Genomic DNA, 20540 nt, shown 5'->3' on the forward strand with positions numbered 1-20540 from the left:
AACGTCTTCACATTTAATTAGAAAAATCACAAGTTCAGGAGCAATGTATTCGCCGCCGTGCTGTTCCTTGACGCCATGTTGAATGTATCTGATTTTTTCACATTATATGTTCCCGTAATAATAATGTGTTTTACACATAAACCTAGAAGTATGTGAACACATAACATGTATGTGGGCCATGCTTGAAAGTTATTAATTTTGTATTTGAAATTCATCGGTGATTGTATAAGTTTTATTTGATGCATATGAATCTGATGTGCATAATCGTTTTTAAAACTTAGGTGTTTTTTCACATGAAACGAATGTAATTTTTTGGCTCAGTGTAGGATTATCCGCACATTTATTCAACCAAGCTACATTACCTAGCAAAGCATTTGAATACTATTATACAAGCAACTAACAATCACATGAATATCAGATAAACCCACTTCACGTAACATGATTGCTATTATACGTTCAGTTAACAATCATCTGAATATCATATAAAAGGTATATAAGTTTCAAATAGAAAATATGTGACATTCCGATAGCAAGTAACTGAACCTCACGTAAGATATATCTGTAATCAATACTAGTTTTTATAGTGCGGAAGAGAGAACAGATTATGTGTGAAAATAATAACATTCATGTGAAAAGTAATATGGAAAATATTTACATATTTTTGCATATGAAATGTAAGTGATATTTTGGTTGAGTGCAAAAGTTCACAGGTAGTCGAGGGGCAATACAACTTAAAATTAGCCCTTCTACACTATTTTTGCTTATCTCGTCTCGTACGACTCAAAGAGAATAGGGAAAGAGACGAATAGTGTGAAGCCAAAAATACCTTATTGAGCGGACCAATCGTGCAATGTAAATAAACATTACTCATGCCTGAGTTGGAGGAGATAAGTATTGTACTTCTATCAAAAAAGAAATTTGAATTTTCGTCAGAATTTAGCTCAATCGTGATTGTAAGGTGCATTCTAGAGTATATGTATGAGTAAAAATAAGCTTTAGAATTATTTCATCTCTTTGTTTCGAAATGCACATCGTTTGATAAACAAATCCATCGATCGACATACGGTTTGTTTTCAAAATATAATAGGAGTCATTTAAAGTGCTGCCTGTAGAAGGGGTTGCCAAAATTCTAGTGTTGAAATCATCATAATGGGAGTGTTGCCGTTTTGACTGATTTTCACTCTTCGTCTCTTTCACTATTCTCTTTGGTACGACTAAGAGGACTCGCAATCGTTCGTTGAATTTGAGCTAAAATTCTGCCAGAAACCAAACAGATTTTCGAGTAAAATGAAGACATGTTTTCACATCTGGCATCTCTGGTTGTAATCTCCTTTTTGAGAGAAAAGAGAATATAAAATATACTCTTGTTTTCAGACCTTTGGCATAGCAGTGTAAATTTGTGACGTTTTCTATCTAAACATAACAAAGGTCTAATTTGATAAACGAAGCAGCGTTATTGTGGCGAAATCTCACTTAAATAATTTATTTTACTGTTTAGCTAGTGAAGTTTCAATGATTTAGCCCCTTCCAGTATGAGTGAAACCGATAAAACCATGTACGGCACAACGCTGTCACTAGAATCGATCAAGGTGATCGCAGAAAGTATTGGCGTGGGCAGCCTACCCGATGATGCTGCGAAAGAACTGGCGGATGATGTTTCTTTCAAGCTCAAACAAATCGTCCAAGATGCTGCGAAGTTTATGCACCATTCAAAGCGCATGAAGATGTCTATTGCCGATATAGATCACTCGCTGAAAGTGCGCAACATTGAGCCACAATATGGCTTCGTTTCGCCAGATTTCATTCCATTTCGTTTTGCTTCCGGAGGAGGACGTGAGTTGCATTTTATCGAGGAGAAAGAAATTGATTTGGCGGACGTTATACAAACGGCACCACCGAAAATTCCTCTGGACATAACGCTGAGGGCGCATTGGCTTTGTGTGGATGGGGTTCAACCTACAATTCCAGAAAACCCACCCCCGCTTTCAAAGGATGTTCAAGCATTGGATTCGGTTAATCCGGTTCACAAGCTCGACAAGGCACACATTAAGGATACCACGGGCAAACCGGCTATTTGGAAGGCGCAGAAGCTGAAGAATGTTGAGACGGTCCATGTGAAGCAACTGGCTACTCACGAGCTATCAGTAGAGCAGCAGCTGTACTACAAGGAGATCACCGAAGCTTGTGTCGGTTCGGATGAGGCTAGAAGAGCGGAGGCACTTACATCATTGGCATGTGATCCAGGGCTGCATGAGATGTTGCCGAGGATGTGTACTTTTATTGCCGAGGGCGTAAAAGTTAATGTAGTTCAGAATAATCTTGCTTTACTGATATATCTCATGAGAATGGTGCGAGCGTTGTTGGACAATCCGGCGTTGTATTTGGAGAAATATGTAAGTTGGTGTAGTACCATCCTAGCTGATATTGAATTTGTTATTTTTTCTAGCTTCATGAAATGATTCCGTCTGTATCAACGTGTATCGTTTCTAGGCAGCTTTGCATGCGTCCCGAGCTGGATAATCATTGGGCTCTGCGGGATTTTGCTGCCCGGCTGATGGCACAGATTTGTAAGAATTTTAACACTTCGACGAACAACCTGCAGACACGTGTTACCAGACTCTTCAGTGCTGCCTTACAGAACGACAAGACGCCTTTATCCTCCTTGTATGGCGCATTGGAGGGATTGTCAGAGCTTGGAACGGAAGTGATAAAAGTTTTCATTATTCCGCGATTGAAGTTCATCTCCGAGAGAGTAGAAGTCCATCTACAAGGAAGTAATATAAGCGCAACTGACAAGATTGCTGCTGGTCATATCCGAGCTATGCTGCAAAAAGTGTGCTCTCCTATCCTGAAAACACTTCGCAATCCACCTGATGTGGTGGAAGAATACAAGTTAGTTTTGTTTTCGTAGCAAAAACCCTTTTTCGTTTTTTACATTTCATTGGTTTGTAGGAAGGACTATGGATTCCTTGGTCCGACACTGCATCAAGGTGTCATTAAAGCAAGAACTGCTCCTCCACCTACCCCTGCCTGTACAAGTGCAAGCAGTTCTGCTGCAAATGTATCGATAGTAACCACCACATCAAGCACACCGGCTAGACCTCAGACCCCACTTATTTCTGGAGGTGGAAGTAAACCATCTACTGGTTCCGGTTTACAGAGACAATCTTCCACAGGCGGACAATCATCCAGTGGACAGCAGCAGAAGTACGTTATAGTAACTCAACGTCAGCAAACTCCTTCTCCGTCCCAGGGTAAGTAGCCGTCTGAAGCATCTTGTCAGCGATAATATGCACACTAATCCACCATTGAATCGGTTTGGGCAGGTAGCGTACTGCCGTCCTACGTATAATTGTCCCATCGGTGTTTGTATTGAGATAGGACAATTGTGCGTGTAACGGCAGCATAGTGCACTATCATAAAAATGATGCACTTGTAAAGTTTTCCTCTTTGCTCAGTTTATTGAACCAAACAAAACAAAATTGCATTTGTTTCCATGAATCATGTTAGGGATTGAAAATGTTGGACTTTGCTGCATTTAAACGACCGCTTGAAGCGCCCATGTTTAATTTTTCAACGAGTTAAACGAATGCTCGCCTGAATACTAGAATGTGGTGCCCTCCGTGCAATACACATCCTCCAAAAGGGTTAAGCGGTCGTTTTCTAATACAATGACGTGGAAACAGTACATATTTGAAGCCATTCATATACCACGTGGACAATGTAGTGGGGGGTAGTGGTTGCGATAAAGTTCTCGCTTGTGCAAGGGGAGGGGGTATGGGAAATGTCCACGTGGACTTTCATTACATTTTTGCCCTTTATAAGAAAATTTGTACCATGATTGGCGCTTGAATACCTTCCATTTTTTTTTTTTCAAGTGCGTATACATTTGTGAAATTGGAAACACCGGTGGTAAAACTGTCATCACAAAATCAGAGGAAGTCGTGTGAAAGAAAATCCAAGGAAAATGTTCTCTCTGTACGATAAAACCACCTCGCGTTTCTCTATCGCAACAAATCTGCGACGAGAAGAAGGAAATTGTGGGTCCGGATTTCTCCTGCGGGAAAACGATAACATCATAATAAGGGGCCGTACACAAATGACGTAGCTTTTTTCGGCGATTGCAGTTGCTGACCAACAACAACTCCGTTTTGTGGTGAGCTATTTACAACTTGACCACGTTCATCCAGCTCTCGATCGCGTCTATTGTCTTCGTCGTGGACACCTCCACTTCTTCAAGTGTCTCACCCATCACCGTTAGTGACACGTCGTTCGCAAAACCCACGATATTCAATTTCCTGGGTAACTGCAGTGCTAAGACCCCGTCTTACATCCCGTTCCAAAGAGTTGGACCGATAATGGAGCCCTGAGGAACACCCCCTGTGACTCGCATTGACTTCTGTTATTCGCTCGTCTCGTACATCAGCACTCAGTTCTGGAAGTAGCTCCTCAGGATCTGTGATAGATAGTCGAGAACCCTCATTCTGTGTAGCGCTGCGGCATTCTTCACACCTATCGTGACCAAAGCGCAGTATCGATTTCTTTTTTGGTTTCTGTTTAGATGCCTTCTCAGCACTCTCGAGTGCTGTCCGAGTAGCATCCACTGTCGATGCTCCTTTGCAGAATCCGAACTGCATCTTGGGAAGTCCGTGTTCACCTTCCGTGAATTTCGTCAACCTGTTAAGGATGATCCAGGAGTTTTCCGAGTGTATCCAGCAGAAATATAGGCCTGTACGAAGCCGCACCACCATCCTGAACATGTCCGGATATGCCAAGATCGCAGCTTTCAGCACCACATTTGGTATTCCATCCGGACCGGGGGCTTTCTTTGACTTCAGGCGCTTCGATACCTCCGCGAGCTCGTCGTTAGTCATTTGCTGATCGTCCGTGTTTGCTCCTTCTTCTTGGCCGTACGGTGTTGGTGGCCAGATCGTTGGATCGTGCTTCGGGAAAAGACCCTCGACGATAATTTTCAGCTTGCTCGGGCACATTCCGGCTGGCGTCGTCGAGCCCTTCGTTTTCGCCATCACGACTCGGTACGCGTCGCCCCAGGGATTGACGGGTACAGCTCCTTGTGGCAATCTGACTTGCTAAGTCTGATCTCCCGTTTTAAAGCGGCCTTATCTTCCCGTAACGCGTAGCGTACTAAGCGCCTCGTTCCACCAGTAAGCTGGACGCCGTTTATTTTGTGGTTCCAGTTTTTGCGGCATTGTGGCGTCACAAACCGCTACAATCCTTTTTGTTAGGTCATCCGCATCCACGTTCTCAGTCTCGCCGTACGGCCGAAGTTCCTCAACGAAGAGGTCTTTGTTGAAGGCTTTAGTCTTCCACTTTCGCTCACCGGTCATTCTTCTTTCATTCGTACTGCAGCAGGCTTCCGTTGACCGATACGGTAGCGAATCGCCAGGTGGTCACTTTGTATACGTTTCGCCTACTCTCAAATCCATGTTCGCCGTCAATTAAGGACCACAGAATGTAACGTCGATGATAGACTCCCTCCCGTCTCTCCGAAATGTGCTAACTGAACCTTCATTGCACAATCGTACGTCTAACTTCGCTAGAGTTTCCTGCAGGATACACCCTCTTGTGTTGGTTACTCTACTGCCCAGGCGTTGAAATCGCCACCAATGACTACCGGATTCCGACCGATCAGCTGTTCTGTTAACTGCTCCAGTATTAAGCTAAACTGCTCTACTTTCCACCTTGGTGGAGCGTAACAGCTAGACAAGACAGTTAGATAAGACGCCGTTGATTGTGGCTATCACTAAGCCCTCCTATGAGCGTTCTACCACTTCTTGAATGGGAAATCTGCCCATAGCTTGTACCACTTGTTTCCGATCTATCAGCCTCCCAGTTAGCGTTATCAGGGGGACTTGATACAACTCTGCGATCCTAGCGACATCGCACATAGTTTCTGTCATTAACTGCCACGACAGTTGTTGTGCTGTGTCATAGTGATTCAGGTTTATCTGGTTATCTCCATTACCGTTACCCTGCAGTCGCCTTCTTGTAGGTAGGGCATTTAAAGCCACCCGTCCGATGGCCGTTTCCGTCCGATGGAGTGCAAAGCAAGCACTTCGGCCTCTGCTTGCAGTCTCTCGCAAGATGGCTCGTCTCTCCGCATTTCCAGCACATTCCGGATCTGAGCGAGCCTTCGCAAGCCGCTGCCAAATGTCCAAATCCCAAACACTTCAAGCATTTTTCCGCGTGTTTATTCACTCGTGGGGCGGCTCTCAATGGGCATCTCGACCATCCAATTGTAACTGCCTACTTCCAGTGCCTTGTCTGCATCGGTTACCGGTAAGCATATCAACGCTGAGTTCATCCGTATCCATCCTTTATCCGGATCGTCATGTGCATCTCGCGCTGGTTACACTTCTGCTTCAGTACACCTCTCATCTTGGCTCTTCCGTCGTGATTTCATCAAGGTCCTTGCACACAATCACCATCTCCGGGTTTAAGGCTTTTACTTTACTTTTCACCCATTGATTTGGTAAGAGTCTCCTGCAAGGTCGAGCTGCTAGTCATGGGATTCTTCTTCAATTCGAGGAGCATCTCGCCTTGTTGGGTACGCCTGAATCTTACCACGTTTCCCCCCAAATCCTTCAGCTCTGGGTCCTCTCTGACCTTCTTGGACAGCGCTGCATGCGTCGTCGCGTCATTGGCTTTGACGAGCACGGCTTCTCCTTTTGGCGCCATCTGACGAACCTGTCCTCTTCTGCTCCCCTTGAGTAGCAAACTCATTTTGTTGCTGTTAACCGTGTTTCTCCTTACGGTTCTCGAGCTTTCTCACCGTCCTTTCTAACAGCAACAACAGCGTCCTCGAGCGTCTGCTTTTTGGGCCCGCCAGGTCTTCCGTCTCCTGGTGAGGGTCTTGTCCGGTTAGTGTGTTGCCTAACATCCAGGATGGTGTGTTACCTCCGTACCATTCTCCATTCTTCTGAACATGCTTTGAGCTAAACCTAACCATTCCTGATCAGAATGAAATAACAAGATTGTAACAGAATGCAATTTTCGTAACCAATTGTGTTATAAATTTGGTCTCGTTAGTAGTTAAAATAACAGGAAATTATAACAAGTAACAACGAGAGATATAGTTTTGAAATATTCTTGTTATGTGTTTCTGATCGGGTTATATCACAAAAATGTTTAGTTCGTGGGAATCAAGCAATCATATACAACCATGCGCTGCTAGGTCCCCTGAAAAACTGACTAAGACATCACTTCACTAACAGTTTAATATCTTAATTCAATAAAGCCGAATTGACTAGCAGTCTTCGACAAAGTTGTAGGCAATTAAATTATCTTCCTTATTTTCACTTGCGGTGATAATACGATGCATACAGTGCCACCTAGCGGTGAAAATGCGAGCTAGCGGGTTTTCTTCATGTAAATTGTCGAAAAAACCCTAAACAAACCTCAAGCACGTTGATCCGGTAGCTATACTTGTCCGATTTGCTCCATATACTCTTGGTGGGATTAGGAATCGACTCAGGGGTGGGCGGATGGGGATCTTTTTTTCTTGTCACTTTAGTAGGCATCTTGGGAAGGCAGGTTAGGGTAATGAAATTGTCCACGTGGTATATGAACAGCCGTATTATTTTTAATATGTTCACGGACAATACTGATTCAACCGCAACATGATATTCTCGAAAATGTCTTCTTTAATAGCGTTTAGTCCTGCCCTATAGATAACATTTGTCGTGTAGCAAATTACATCCCAAGTAGAACTAGACAAAATAAGTATTGATCTAACACGCAACTCCTAACCACCGTGTAGTTACTGAATGGAAAATGCACTAACTCCGAAGCATGCAAGTAACCTCCGAAGTAGTATTCATTCTGCCTTGTCTACCCAAAAGAAAGCAACGATTCAAATGCAGCTATTTCTTTTCTCTCCCAAACCAAAACCAATCGAAAGATGATTTTGTAGGTATCATACAACAGAGTCAACGCTCCAGTGGAAGTTCCGTGCAACCGGGATTCATAAAATTGGAACCGAATACTCAGAAAGTGGTGTTGCAGCAGGGACCTGCAGCAAATGTGATTACCAAACCGTTGTTTGTGAGCGGCGGTGGAACAGGCAGCAGCAGCTCGCAGCCTCCTCCGACATTAGAGCTAGATGATCTGTCGCATCTGGCTTAATTTCGAAATTATGTGTGTTTCTCGTCGGTTTTTTGTACGTTTAGTGTTAGAAAATTTATTCTTGTGGCAGAATATATTGATGCAACAAATCGAACCGGAATTGAATATCCGAAATCCATTTTAGACATGGCTAGATCAAGACTCATTTATTAAAACCGCCAGGCTCACCGTGTGATTCAAGATTATACGGCAATCAAATATTCATCTAATGATGAACTGCCTATAACTGCAAGTTAGTCCCATGTAGATAGGGTATCCCATAGAACATGGGACTGACTTGCGATTAAGGGCAGTGAATTTAACCTTCCGCTAGTGTACTGAGTGCACGCTGCTCTGAAAATCTAGTGAAATCGTCTTAGGGCACCAGCGGCTGCTCGTTCAGTGGGCCATGAAGAAGAAAGAAACAAGGACAACCGTACCGACCGTTTCAGTTGAAAGGGATCGCTCGGAGTGACTTTACTAACAAGCTTAATGTTACTTCTTTGCTCCCAACTTTCAGGGATGGAACAGAGTCATTTACACCTTGTGTGTTGGCTAATGAGCCTGGGTTATAGCCCCTTCACTCGCTCTCTGAAATTGAGAAAAAGAAAATATCTTATACGTTTGGTATAGTTCTCGCTCGTTTCTCAAAACTACTCGAAACCATCTTTTAGGAGTTGGGTCGTTCTTGCACCAAGCCTCTATAATTCATTTGCTTATGATTCGGGACACCGGTTACGAAAGAAAAAATGTACATGTACATTCCACGCGAAGTGATCAAAAAAGATGCAAACTTGAAATCGACCTCCACGGATTTGTTCATCTAGGGCTCATATATAAAAACCCAATTTTTTGTGTCAATTGAAGCACCCCTCGGGTCATGGAAGCACCACCCCGTTTTGGCAAATTGCCAAAGCCCTTGATTTTCTTTTGATCACATCTCCGGTTATATTTACTCTAGAATCAAACCGCAAGATGGCTTTTGAAGAAAATTATTCAAGGAATCTAGAAAAAATATTAATTTTTGGTGCAGTTCTACCAACTATGCGATTTTTAAGTGAAATATTAAAAGTTAATTTTTCTCTCAATACATATATTTTAATTTTGAAAATTCTAATGCAATCGCATTCCTCAGACATTTTTACATAAAAAACACATCATCTCAATATAATATGAGCGCATCCTGAGATATATCGTTTTGAAGGGAAAAACTCGCATTTTCTCATATAAAAATCCATTTTTATTGGCCAAAATTGAGAAAATCTTCAAACGGTCATAAAAATCGACCATGATCTGGTAGAAGCAAGCCAAAACTGTAGCTTTTCATCATTTCTCGTCTACTTTACGAAAAATTATGTTTGAACTCAGAATACTCAAGTTGGTTTTTTAGTGTTGTGCGCTTGCGATTTTATATGGGAAATTGCGGTTTTTTATTCAAAACGGTGTATCTCAGGATCCGCTCAAATTATATTGAGATTATAAGTGTTTTTTATGTAAAAATGTCTGAGGAACACGATGCCATTAGAATTTTCAAAATTAAAATATATGTATTGAGCGAAAAATAACGTTTTAATATTTAACTAAAAAAATCGCATAGTTAGCAGCACTGCCGCCAAAAATTAATATTTTTTCTAGGTTCATTGAACAATTTTCCTCAAAAGCCATCTTGCGGTTTGATTCTAGAGTAAATAGAACCGGAGATATGATCAAAAGAAAATCAAGGGCTTTGGCAATTTGCCAAAACGGGGGGGGGGAGTGCTCCCATGACCTGAGGGGTGCTTCAATTGACACAAAAATTTGGGTTTTTATGGGGCTCTCCTAGGTTGACGGGTTTGACGGTATTGCAAACATCTTCAAGCATATTTGAGCAGACACCTGCTTTAGGATTTTTTCATACTCTGCACCAGCCCAAACTAACAGTCAACTAAGAGCCTGTGCACACTGGCGTGGCCGATCGGCGGGTCGCCGTGGATTGACTTTTTCTGTGGGCTGTGTTTGCAGACATTGTTCAACAGCTTAACGGCAGTCTCTGTGTGCACGGCTCGCAGTGGAAGTCATTGTGTGTCGATTTATCGGTCGACCTCGGCAACGTGCACAGGCGCATTAAAAAAAATAACAGTAGAACCCTATTAGTTGTGTTGTGTTGTAATAATTGTAGTTTTTGGTACTAGTGTACAATTGTGTGCTATCTGTGTATGTGGGCGTCTGAGTATTTGTGACATGTGGACCGGGGAATGGATGCAGAACTGGCTTATATGATGGAACAGTGGGTGATCCTTCTTGGGATTCGTTGGTCACTTTTTACTGGTGTTCAATTCGTGCATTCGATTCGATTCATTCGGATTGGATAAATGAAGGTACGATTGATTTACCGATGCACGTCAATCATCCATTCCCGTCCAGCATAGCATGAGAAACTTCTAACGGAGTTAATTGTCGTTAATGGTAAATATATATCATTTTCTGGGATTTGGACGATTCCAAGTAGTTTTATTGCATGGTACATGTGTGTGGTTCAATTAATATTCAATAACAGTACTAACTCCAGTCTTTATTTTATTTTATTTATTTTCGATCTCATGCGTCATATTCCTCTGATGACTTCTCCGAGATATTTTAACATAAAAGGGCAACATTGCTGTCAACAATGACTATTCGCTGCCATCAGACATCGCCAGGTTTTAGAAAAATTGAGATGTACTTTTATACTCAATTGAATCAGATAAGTAGGAACGAACAACAAACTGTAAGTAGCATATTACACATGTCTTATTTTAACATCATGCATATTTGTATTAAAATATTATTTACAGGTAACACACATATCTCAACATGCAACACTTCCCATACACACGTAAACATTCACACACGCAAATATACAAATGCTCGACAGGTGACTGGGCCAAGTGCATTCACTCGTAGGATCTATCATTTCGATGATCGCCTCGATTGTACGAAACCAGTGCACAATTAGGCTGACATAAGCTAGTCTCGTCTGGTGAATGCACGTAACCTGGAAGCCCCAGACACGACAGGACGAGACGGACAGATGACGGACTGGACTCGACGGGGGCTAGTTCAGAGTTTTAGGCATTCTTCAATGCACGGCTAGCGACCTCAAAAAAAATATGAATTCATACTATCAACCAGATGTCATATTAACAACTTGGTACAAATCAACTTAAACATTCTAGAAGAGTTCACATTTACAGTCCCATAAAAGAAATATTCATTCAAGAAATCTTCGTATCTACTATTAATCTCTCTTTCATGTACGAGCGGAATAATTCATAAAATCGTGGACACAGAAGAAGCTTATTAACAGAACAGAAAAAGGACTAACAAAGAGGAAAAAAAATTAAAATCTGAAATCTAAAGAGGAGATTTGCAATGGCAAAGGAATATGAAATAGCAATAAGCGGTAAATATCAGCCTCAAGGTAAATTATGGAAACGCAAAGGTAAGAATGCATTACAAAATTATTAAAAAAGGAGTTTAAATGGCGCCCATGCGCTAATTCGTCCTAGTTAAAATTTGGGTTGAGGGGGGCACGCATTTTTGGCCTAGGGCGAAATGCCGATCAGACCGGTTCTACACCAAAAATGTACTATAAGGAAACTATAAGGAAAAAGATCGTTCGGAGTGACTTCCCTCGGCATGATACTGTACTTTGATGTGGTCCGGGGGCTTTTCCACTAAAGCAGTATTACAGTGATTATATCACAGAAACTTGAGATACGATCATATTTTTTAGTTAAGCTACATTGTGATCAATTTTAGTACTTAACTTGGCGACCTTTATTATCCACTGCCATGGTCAAATAATATACAATGTGGGTTTTGGGCCCAATTCTCTCTGCAGGCGTCCTTCTTTTGTTGCTATATTTTCAATTAGATCCATGCTAACATTCATTAACACAAATTGCTTATTCGCTCATGTACACTAACAGTCTCTCATTCCAAACGTACAAACGTAGCCTACGCAATAACACAAACCTGTTCACAAGTGCGAACGCCCGCGATCTCGCCAATATTCAAACTCCCCGATTGACTAGGTGAACGTTGGAACCTAAGAACCTAAGCTCGCGCAATCATGAATCGGTCACGTCCGGAGGTCTCCGCCCTTGATCCTAGCAGCCCAAATTCATGCCTTTAGTTGGATCAATAGAGGTAGAAACTAGACAAGACATCCACGGGAGATCATTGAAGAATACGCGAACATGCAAATGGCCACACGCTTATAGAAATAATGTGTCCACGCGAAGTTGCATACATACTGGCACACGCGACAAAAACGTCCACATACAAACTCTCGAGTCCTTCGCGATCATCCACGCACGACCACACCCCCGATCTCGTAAAAAGTATAACACCCCGGTGACTGAATGAATGGTTTAGCACTTATAAATTAACAATCCCGATCTCGAGAGTGAACCTCCAAATGCCCGTGTTTGCGTGATCATGAATCGGTTTCGACCGAAATCCTCAATTCTCTATTCCCCTAGTGGCATAGGTCCAATGCCTTCAGGTGGATCAATCGAAGATATAGTGCTCATATCCACTAAACTACATAAGTCACATACACGTGACAGACAAATATAAAAATGCTTGAGCCCTTCGCGGCCATCCACGCAACCTATACTCGCGCTCTTCCAGACATTATAACATCCCGGTGATAGTATGAACGTCTCAGCACTTGTAATCACTCGGACGCGGTCTCAAGCGTGAACCTACAGTCCCCCGCACTCGCGCATTCAAGAATCGTTCACGTCCGGGAGTCTCTGTCCTCGATTCCAGAAGTCTAGGTCCATGCCTTGATTGAATCAATTAGCTCTACAGCTCCAGTAGGACAATTCTCGAAAAAAAAATCGGCATATTTTTAATACTCAATAACAATATTAACTCTTCTCTTTATTTTATTTTTATTTATTTTCGGTCTCATGCGTTATATTCTTGAGATGACCTTTTCGAGCTCAAACATCCAAGAAGAGCAACATTGCTGCCAACAATGATTCTTCTCTGTCATCAGACGTCGCCAGGTTTTAGAACAATGGAGATGTATTCTCATACTCGATGGAATCAGATAATGAGGAACGATCAACAAACTGCAAGTAGTATATAACACATTTCTTATTTTAACGTATAAATTATTATTCGCATTAAAATATTATTTACAGGCTCCACACATATCTCAACATACACAAATACACAAATGCTTGACAGGTGACTAGGCCAAGTGCATTCACTCGTAGGATCTATCATTTCGATGATCGCCTCGATTCTACGAAACCAGTGCACAAGTAAACTGACATACGCTAGTCTCATCTGGTGAATGCATGTAACCTGGAAACCCCAGACACGACAGGACGAGACGGACAGACTGGACTCGACGAGGCCTAGTTCAGAGTTTTCGGGCATTCTGCAATGCACGGTTAGTGACCTAAAAAAAGAAATATTCGGCATGTTATTTTTCCTTTTATTAATATATCTTAAGTTTGGTTCATACTCATACTCACTAACACAATCAATAGCATATTCTCCCATATACACTCACATCCAAAGCGCACGAACGCCCTTAACTTCCGCGATAACACAAACCTGGTCAAAAACGCGAATTTACATTATAATTTCAATCATTCACACTCACCTACGCTCGCAATTTCGCCAACATTAAAACATCCCTTTACTTAAGTGAACTTTTCAGCACCTATAACTTTACAACCTCGGTCTCAAGCATTAACCCACCACTCGCGCGATCATAGACCAGCTACGTTCGGAATTCTCTACTCTCGACTCATGCCTTCAGTTGGACCAACCAAGAATGATGCAATGAATGATGCATATTCACCAGACAACACGTTCCGCTACCATACACTAAAAATTAATTGTCAGATTCACGGTCCGTGCGCGATCGTTCAAGAATACACGTGAATATGCGAATGACCACACGAATCTAAAATCGAATTTATGCACGCAAAGTTAGAGACACGCTAGCATTTAAATGCTCGTGCCTTTGGGGATCACACTATTACACAATTAGTAAACGCCCACGCTAACCCAGACAGATATGCACTCCTGGACTCGAACGCTAAAAACCACACCTTCCACACATACACCACCCAGGACTGAACATTAGATTCATTCATACAAAGCAACAAGTAATAATTACAGGTATTCGTCTGGCAACCGGGGGAAGTACATCTCAAACGCAGAACTTATCATTTCAATGATGGCCTTGGATCTGCGTTGCCTATGTTCAAGGCACCATAGCTTTGTCCGTCAGGTCAAGGATGTATGAAACCCGCTAGCCACCACCCTCGGCCCTAGCTGCCCATAAAGGGATAAAAAAAAAGATCGTTCGGAGTGACTTGTCTAAGAAGCTTAATGTTACTTCTTGGCTCCTAACTTTCTTGGATGGGATAGAGTTATTTACACCTTGTGTGCTGGCTAATGAGCTTAGGTTATAGCCTCTTCACCCGCTCTATGAAGTAAAGTATAAGAAACTATCCTATAAGTTTGGTCTAGTTCTCGCTCGTTTCTCAACATTACTCGAAACAAGCTTTGTTGAGTTGGGCCCTACAATTCATTTGCTTATGATTCGGGACACAGGGTTTTAAGTTTACGAAAGAAAAAAAGTACATAACTGAAATTGTCTCACGATACACGTTACATTACACCAACTTATCTGATATAATACGCATCTCTAAAGCTAATAAATGTCTTTTATTATTGAGAAAACAATTATTCTAATACAAATTTGCACATTGATTTGAAAGCACTGTTGGAGAAACTGGCTACGTTGTGATATTAGAAATCTAAATCTTTCAAAAGTTGACATAGGAAAGCATAGTGGAACGGGAAGGTATCATCAGGTGAGAAAACTTCAACAATAGTATGTACTGCCCATAATCGCAAGTCAGTCCCATGTACTACGGGATTCCCTATCTACATGGGACTGAATTGCGATTATAGGCAGTATATGTCGATTACAATATGTCCATTCACTCGTAGCTCCAATCCCTCGTGATTGAAAAAATTCTTATCTTGCCTCCTGTAGAGTCCCACTGGAAGTACTTCGAAGGACATATTGTTTCTTCGTTTATGCGATATTTTGCCATCACTAAAATGATAACAGTATCATAAATATGCTGCTGAATCAATCAATAAGTTTAGTCTTACCAAGCAATTCCAGGAAATCACTGAGAGTATCTTGATTTCGCTCGGTGCAAGAGAGAAAGAATTTGCACCTATTATTTGAAAGCGAAAATACGTAGTTGATTGCCGTTAAAAGTGGTTGAAACAAAGAGTGATCATAGACAATATCGGCTCCAACCAATACTTCCGGTTCTATCAGTTGGTGCAAATTGGATTCGTTAATGTAGCTCCAATCGAGATCCATTACGACCACCAGGGAATCCCCATTATCGATCAAACAGCTAACCAGCGGGTTGTCACATTCAACCTTAGCACCTTTGGGGAAATTTAGCTCAACGTTGTGTTTTAAGGTACTGATGACAGAGCTGTGGCAATCGGAAAGGACTAACATTGATGGCTCGCAATGTTTGGCCATGAAGATTCCAGTGAGTCCTACCCCCGAGCCTAGTTCCAATATATTCTTGCCGCGGAAATCTTCTGAATTATTGATTATAAATTCGCACATGGCTTTCGATGCTTGCCAGCTGCACAGTCCGGTGGTTCCATCCGATATGAATGCGCTCGATTCCTTTAATGTGATCATGTCGTTACCAGGTATTTCGTAATGCTTAAAGCTAAATCCAGCTTGGTCCATCTTTCCAGATTGGCTATCCAGCAAGAAGCAATATTTCTCATAAACTTGATCGTGCTGTTCTACATTCATCTTGTTGAGGTGATGAATAATATGTTTTAAAAATGCTATTTGGTATCCTATTCTTACTGGGTATTGAATAACTAGCGGATTGTTGACCGTAAAATTGAGGAGTTTTTCCTGATGTTCCCAGCTGATGTCATCCAAAAGTCCCTGTAAGACAGTAAAGATAAATGGATTGTCGGCAAGATAACTATCAGATACCTACGTGCCAATCAATTTGATTTACGGGTGTACAGCACAAAAAGTTCTTCTTTACTAGCACTAGAGCATCGTCAATGGGCATAGTTTTATTTTTACATTTTTGAAACATTGCTTTCAGTGATCTGCGACGTAACAATAAACTGACCTCGACTACGACGATCGACAGCACTTGAAGATCTGGCACCAACGGCGTACAATTTGTTTGGCACAAGCTGAAACCAGTTGAGATAGGAACACATATTCACAAATTTATTTGTCGTCACTGAAAAGGGCAAATTCTGCGGTAAACTCGGTGGGATTCCAAATGTTGACGCGTCCCAAAACAATATTGAGAACTTGATTAATTGCTGTTTATTTTGAGTCAATGTTTGTTTTCTTTGCGCTAATTGATGTAATTACAAATGTTATTATTCTGACCGTGTTTTCAAGTAGCCACCAATCGAATCTTTGCGCAAAAGCGTGGTGGCATTTGCGATGCCAAAATATTTTGCTTCAAGTGATTTAGTGAGTATTTCTCCTCTATATGCTCTTCTGCTTGTTGGCCAGTAACTGTAGGTGCATATAGTAATGAGCCTATTTTGACCTTCTAGCAATGGTAGTATTTCGTTAATTACACGATCTATAAACAATGAAATATACATTAGTATTTTGGTTCAACTGAGAAAGCGTGGAAAAGCGGCCATCTTGAAAAGCGAAAAAGCAGTTTTTTCCCACACCTTTGGAAAAATCTTCATGAAAATCAATCAATAGTGCTCTACAAATACCTCGAATACATTGATTCATTTTCATGAAGATTTTTCCAACGGTGTGAGAAAAAACTGCTTTTTGCGTTTTCCAACATGGCCACTTTTCCAAGCTTTCTCAATTGAACCTTAATATTTTGGCTTCGTAATAACAAGTGTAATATTCAAAATGATTTGCAATTGATCGTAACAAAAACTCGAATCGAGTACCCCTTTGGATCCATGCGCAGATGCTGCTCTTACCAGTAGCTTCATATGGTTGGGACGATAATACGAATTGGCGTAGACAGGCTCATAACCCTTCATGAATATCACGGAATAGCACGCGATGTTTCTGCGATGATGAGCATATTGCATACGCTGTGAGAAAGGCCCTGTGGAACATTTCGTTCCATGCACTATACGATGAATAGATAACCTTAATCAAGGCAACTGACAACCCTATCCCTGTATCCATGCAGAGTTTGACAATACATTAGGAAACATAATGTTTCCACCCAATCGACGGGATAGCTTTGACAGTTTTGCATTATTCTAACTACAGGGTGATTCATCATGAGGTTTTGTTTTTAAACTAGCAAAAAAATAAAAACAAAAAATGAATTGAACCGCGAAATCTTTATCATCACTCGAAATAATATTCATTGCCATTGATTGTTTGAAAACAATTTCTTTTAAATGTTGACCCTACCAGCGCTTGAGGTGGTCTATTCGAGTGAACCAATTTTTGATGACATGTTCGATCAGTTCAAGTCGTATCTGGCTAATTCATTCTGTTCAGCCATAAAAACCCATTATAGGCTGCGGATTATAGCCCGGTGGTATCATTAGTCCGTATTTCTTTAAAACTGAGGATGGGTGCAATGTGCCATGTTAACAGACTGGTTACTGCACTAACTTGAAGCCCGTCTTGACAACATTTGGTTCCAGCAGGACGGCGCCACGTGCCAATCATGTAATGTAACAATGGAATGATTGTGTAAGAAATTCGGTGAACGTTTAATTTTTCGCCGTGAACCTGTAATTTTGTTTAATTGAAGAGATTTATCATAAGCAGTAAAATCATAATAATTTATTTTAAGGGGGTCCTCTTATATAATTGTGCAAAAAGTACCTAATGTTTGATAATTTTTTTTGAAGAAGTAAAATGACTTAGACATGTGCGGATTCTACAAAATGTTTATTAAAGTTTCATCTATAAAAAAAATTCCGGATGTAAGGTGTGAAAAATGGCGTCCAAAATGGCGGCTCCAACGAAAGGTGTTTTGAAAACCGACCTCATCTGCGGGCACGATACAGCTCGCAATTCGTCGTCTACAAGCAGCAAACCAAAAGGATCTTGAATTCCTCAGAGCTGCCCCAACCTAAAAAACATGAAAAAAATCGATATAGAAACAAAATGGCGGACATTAAAAAAGAAAGTATCCTTTTTTGGCATGGTTTTTCCACTTTGGCCGGCTGTAAAAAATCGTTAATGATCAAAATATTACGATTTTTTAGATTACAGTGCCTGAGAATGTTGTCTTCTTTTAGGCGGGTAAAACCCGAAGTTGATTGGTTGAATGGTTCAAAAACTAGAATGTCCGCAGATTCCAAAAATGTTGTTCTGAGAAAACCGCCATTTTTGACACACTACGCTCGAAAGTTTTTATTTTGTAGATGAAACCTTAATAAACATTTTACAGAATAGCGCACATGTCTAAGTCAATTTTACTGCTTAAAAAAATTAAACATTAGGTACTTTTTGTTGCAATTATATAAGAGGATCCCCTTAAAGCACAGACTAACAGACATAACACTATGAGGGAATTTCCTCAAAAAACATCGATCCGACAATTTTCCCAGAACACTAGCTCCACCTTTTATTCACAGTCCCAAACACACATTTACTGGTGGGTTAACAGGTTTGGGAACATTTTTTCACTAGTGGTCTATCCCCCATATGCTAGTTCATATGCCAGTGGCGCCATAATTTCAAATGTGGCCACAGTCCCAACTACAAATATATTTAAAATGACCGTTAAAGCGGGCGAAGCTTGTTTTTGAGTGTTATATCTGTTAGTCTTTGCTTAAAGGTCAATACAATACAAATAGCCCTAAACATGTCGATACCCTAAACACATGGAGCCTTCATGTCTTCTACAAAGTGATTTGTAATAGCACTCCCCAAAATGTTGCTGAAGACATTAAGTTTCGAAGTAAATTTGTTTGAAGGGTAAATTCTCCATAAATACGTTTTGGAAGATAGGTTGGCAAAGGTGAATTATTGTGCAACATGAGGCCAAGCTATATCGCCATTCACTTCTGATACAGAACTCCTATCCCAAGAGCCGTAGTGTGCGGTTGACCAGGTTGGCTGACCTTGGGGGGGCGCTAAAATCTTGATCTGCTGTATAAAATAAGTGAGGTTAAGTCACAAAATAAGTCAGGATAAGAGTATCATTTTCAGGTACACACAAAATTACTGTTTGAAAGTCGAACTGAAAAATAAAGCCAAAATAGACAGCAATAACTGAGACTTTACCAAAGGCGCCAAGATTACGCTACAGTCCTGTTAAACTAGAATAAACAACGAACAAGACAAAGACTTCAAATTTCAACAAAAATAGTGAAAATTTTTGAAAGCTCGTTTTCTCACTTTTATAGAAACAAGGGGAATGGAAATGTGGTCCTGAGTAGTGAAGCAAGCCACCTTTTTAAAGCTGTAGCAAAGATCGTAAAGTAAGCTAGATCAATTATCATCGAGAAGATAACCCCATGTCGTACCATGAAAATTGAAGTCTCCTCGACACCGATAGGAGCTCCGTAGTATCACAAAGTTGCCGTTGTCCCGTGCGGTGCGATTGTCACTCAAAATATGAGCCACCTTATGCCGTTTTTGCTTGGACTCGGGGCTCTGTCGGGTTCTGGTCCCAACCGCTGTCAGTTCGTACATTGACAACGGTTTGGGTTGGAGCCTGTGACAGCTTCGCTTCGGGCTGGAGCTGGATTAGTGAAGATCGGTGGGTCGTGTGCTGACAGGGAAGGAGAGCAAACGACGCGCGCGTGGAACTGTTAATATATCCGTTAAAGTCATGCTTCCGGTAGAGTTATTGCTAATGTTGGGCCGCTCAAATCACAAATAAAATCGAGTAGCTTCGGTTTGTCTACTATACCCACAAATTATGTTTCCGAGATTATTTCTTTTTTCCTTTGGTAACTTTTCTTCTGCAAAAAGTATTTGAAAAAAATATCGATTGGGTATTTTTCAAGACATTTTCACGCTATTCAATTTGAAGTTCATGCTCAAGCTGCACGAAAACTGTAAAAATCTCGAAATGACCATTGAAATGTTAATAAGAAGCAATACTCCCGATGGCCCGCTGTCTGGAGTTCAAATTGCTCGTTTCGAATTCCCGGAAATTGATTGCGAAGGACTTTCGCACATATTGCTAAGATCATGTTGTCTACCAAGACATACCTCCTGATCTTTTCTCTTTCCTACTAACACAATTTCTTTCCATGATGCTCGTGGATATGCAGAGGTAGTCTTGGTTTCTATCAACAGTGAGTGTCGAACTAACATTCCTTTCCTTTCCCAGTAGGATAGCATTGCACGTAGCCGGCGTCGTTATTGACCATTT

General features: G+C 41.2%; 2 protein-coding genes across 3 annotated transcripts; one reads left to right on the forward strand and one right to left on the reverse strand.

The window, feature by feature from the left end:
* The first annotated feature begins 1391 nt into the window (after positions 1-1391).
* On the forward strand, positions 1392-8234 carry LOC131683648 (transcription initiation factor TFIID subunit 6-like). 2 transcript variants are annotated; one of them, XM_058965802.1, is made up of 4 exons: positions 1392-2393; positions 2447-2892; positions 2953-3254; positions 7934-8234. In XM_058965802.1, exons 1-4 carry the CDS (start codon positions 1533-1535, stop codon positions 8143-8145), a joined length of 1821 nt encoding a protein of 606 aa, XP_058821785.1. In that variant the 5' UTR covers positions 1392-1532; the 3' UTR covers positions 8146-8234. The 2 variants fall into 2 exon arrangements, with proteins under 2 accessions (XP_058821785.1, XP_058821784.1); XM_058965801.1 differs by having other exon boundaries at positions 1393-2393; positions 7922-8234.
* A 6594-nt stretch (positions 8235-14828) lies between these two features.
* Positions 14829-16803, reverse strand: LOC131683650 (protein-lysine N-methyltransferase EEF2KMT). Its single transcript, XM_058965803.1, has 3 exons — positions 16179-16803; positions 15304-16123; positions 14829-15244 (listed from the first exon to the last, which is right to left on the reverse strand). Exons 1-3 carry the CDS (start codon positions 16281-16283, stop codon positions 15126-15128), a joined length of 1044 nt encoding a protein of 347 aa, XP_058821786.1. The 5' UTR covers positions 16284-16803; the 3' UTR covers positions 14829-15125.
* Positions 16804-20540: the final 3737 nt, after the last annotated feature.

This window comes from Topomyia yanbarensis, chromosome 2 (assembly GCF_030247195.1).
Source record: "Topomyia yanbarensis strain Yona2022 chromosome 2, ASM3024719v1, whole genome shotgun sequence".
In the NCBI taxonomy this organism is placed as follows: Eukaryota; Metazoa; Arthropoda; class Insecta; order Diptera; family Culicidae; genus Topomyia; species Topomyia yanbarensis.

Coding starts and splice junctions, on each gene's coding strand:
- LOC131683650 (XM_058965803.1), bottom strand. CDS start 16,283: ATGTTTCAAAAATGTAAAAATAAAACTATGCCCATTGACGATGCTCTA. Junction 16,124..16,178: donor TAAATCAAATTGATTGGCAC/GTAGGTATCTGA, acceptor ACTGTCTTACAG/GGACTTTTGGATGACATCAG. Junction 15,245..15,303: donor TGATTTCCTGGAATTGCTTG/GTAAGACTAAAC, acceptor TTATCATTTTAG/TGATGGCAAAATATCGCATA.
- LOC131683648 (XM_058965801.1), top strand. CDS start 1,533: ATGAGTGAAACCGATAAAACCATGTACGGCACAACGCTGTCACTAGAA. Junction 2,394..2,446: donor CGTTGTATTTGGAGAAATAT/GTAAGTTGGTGT, acceptor TATTTTTTCTAG/CTTCATGAAATGATTCCGTC. Junction 2,893..2,952: donor GATGTGGTGGAAGAATACAA/GTTAGTTTTGTT, acceptor ATTGGTTTGTAG/GAAGGACTATGGATTCCTTG.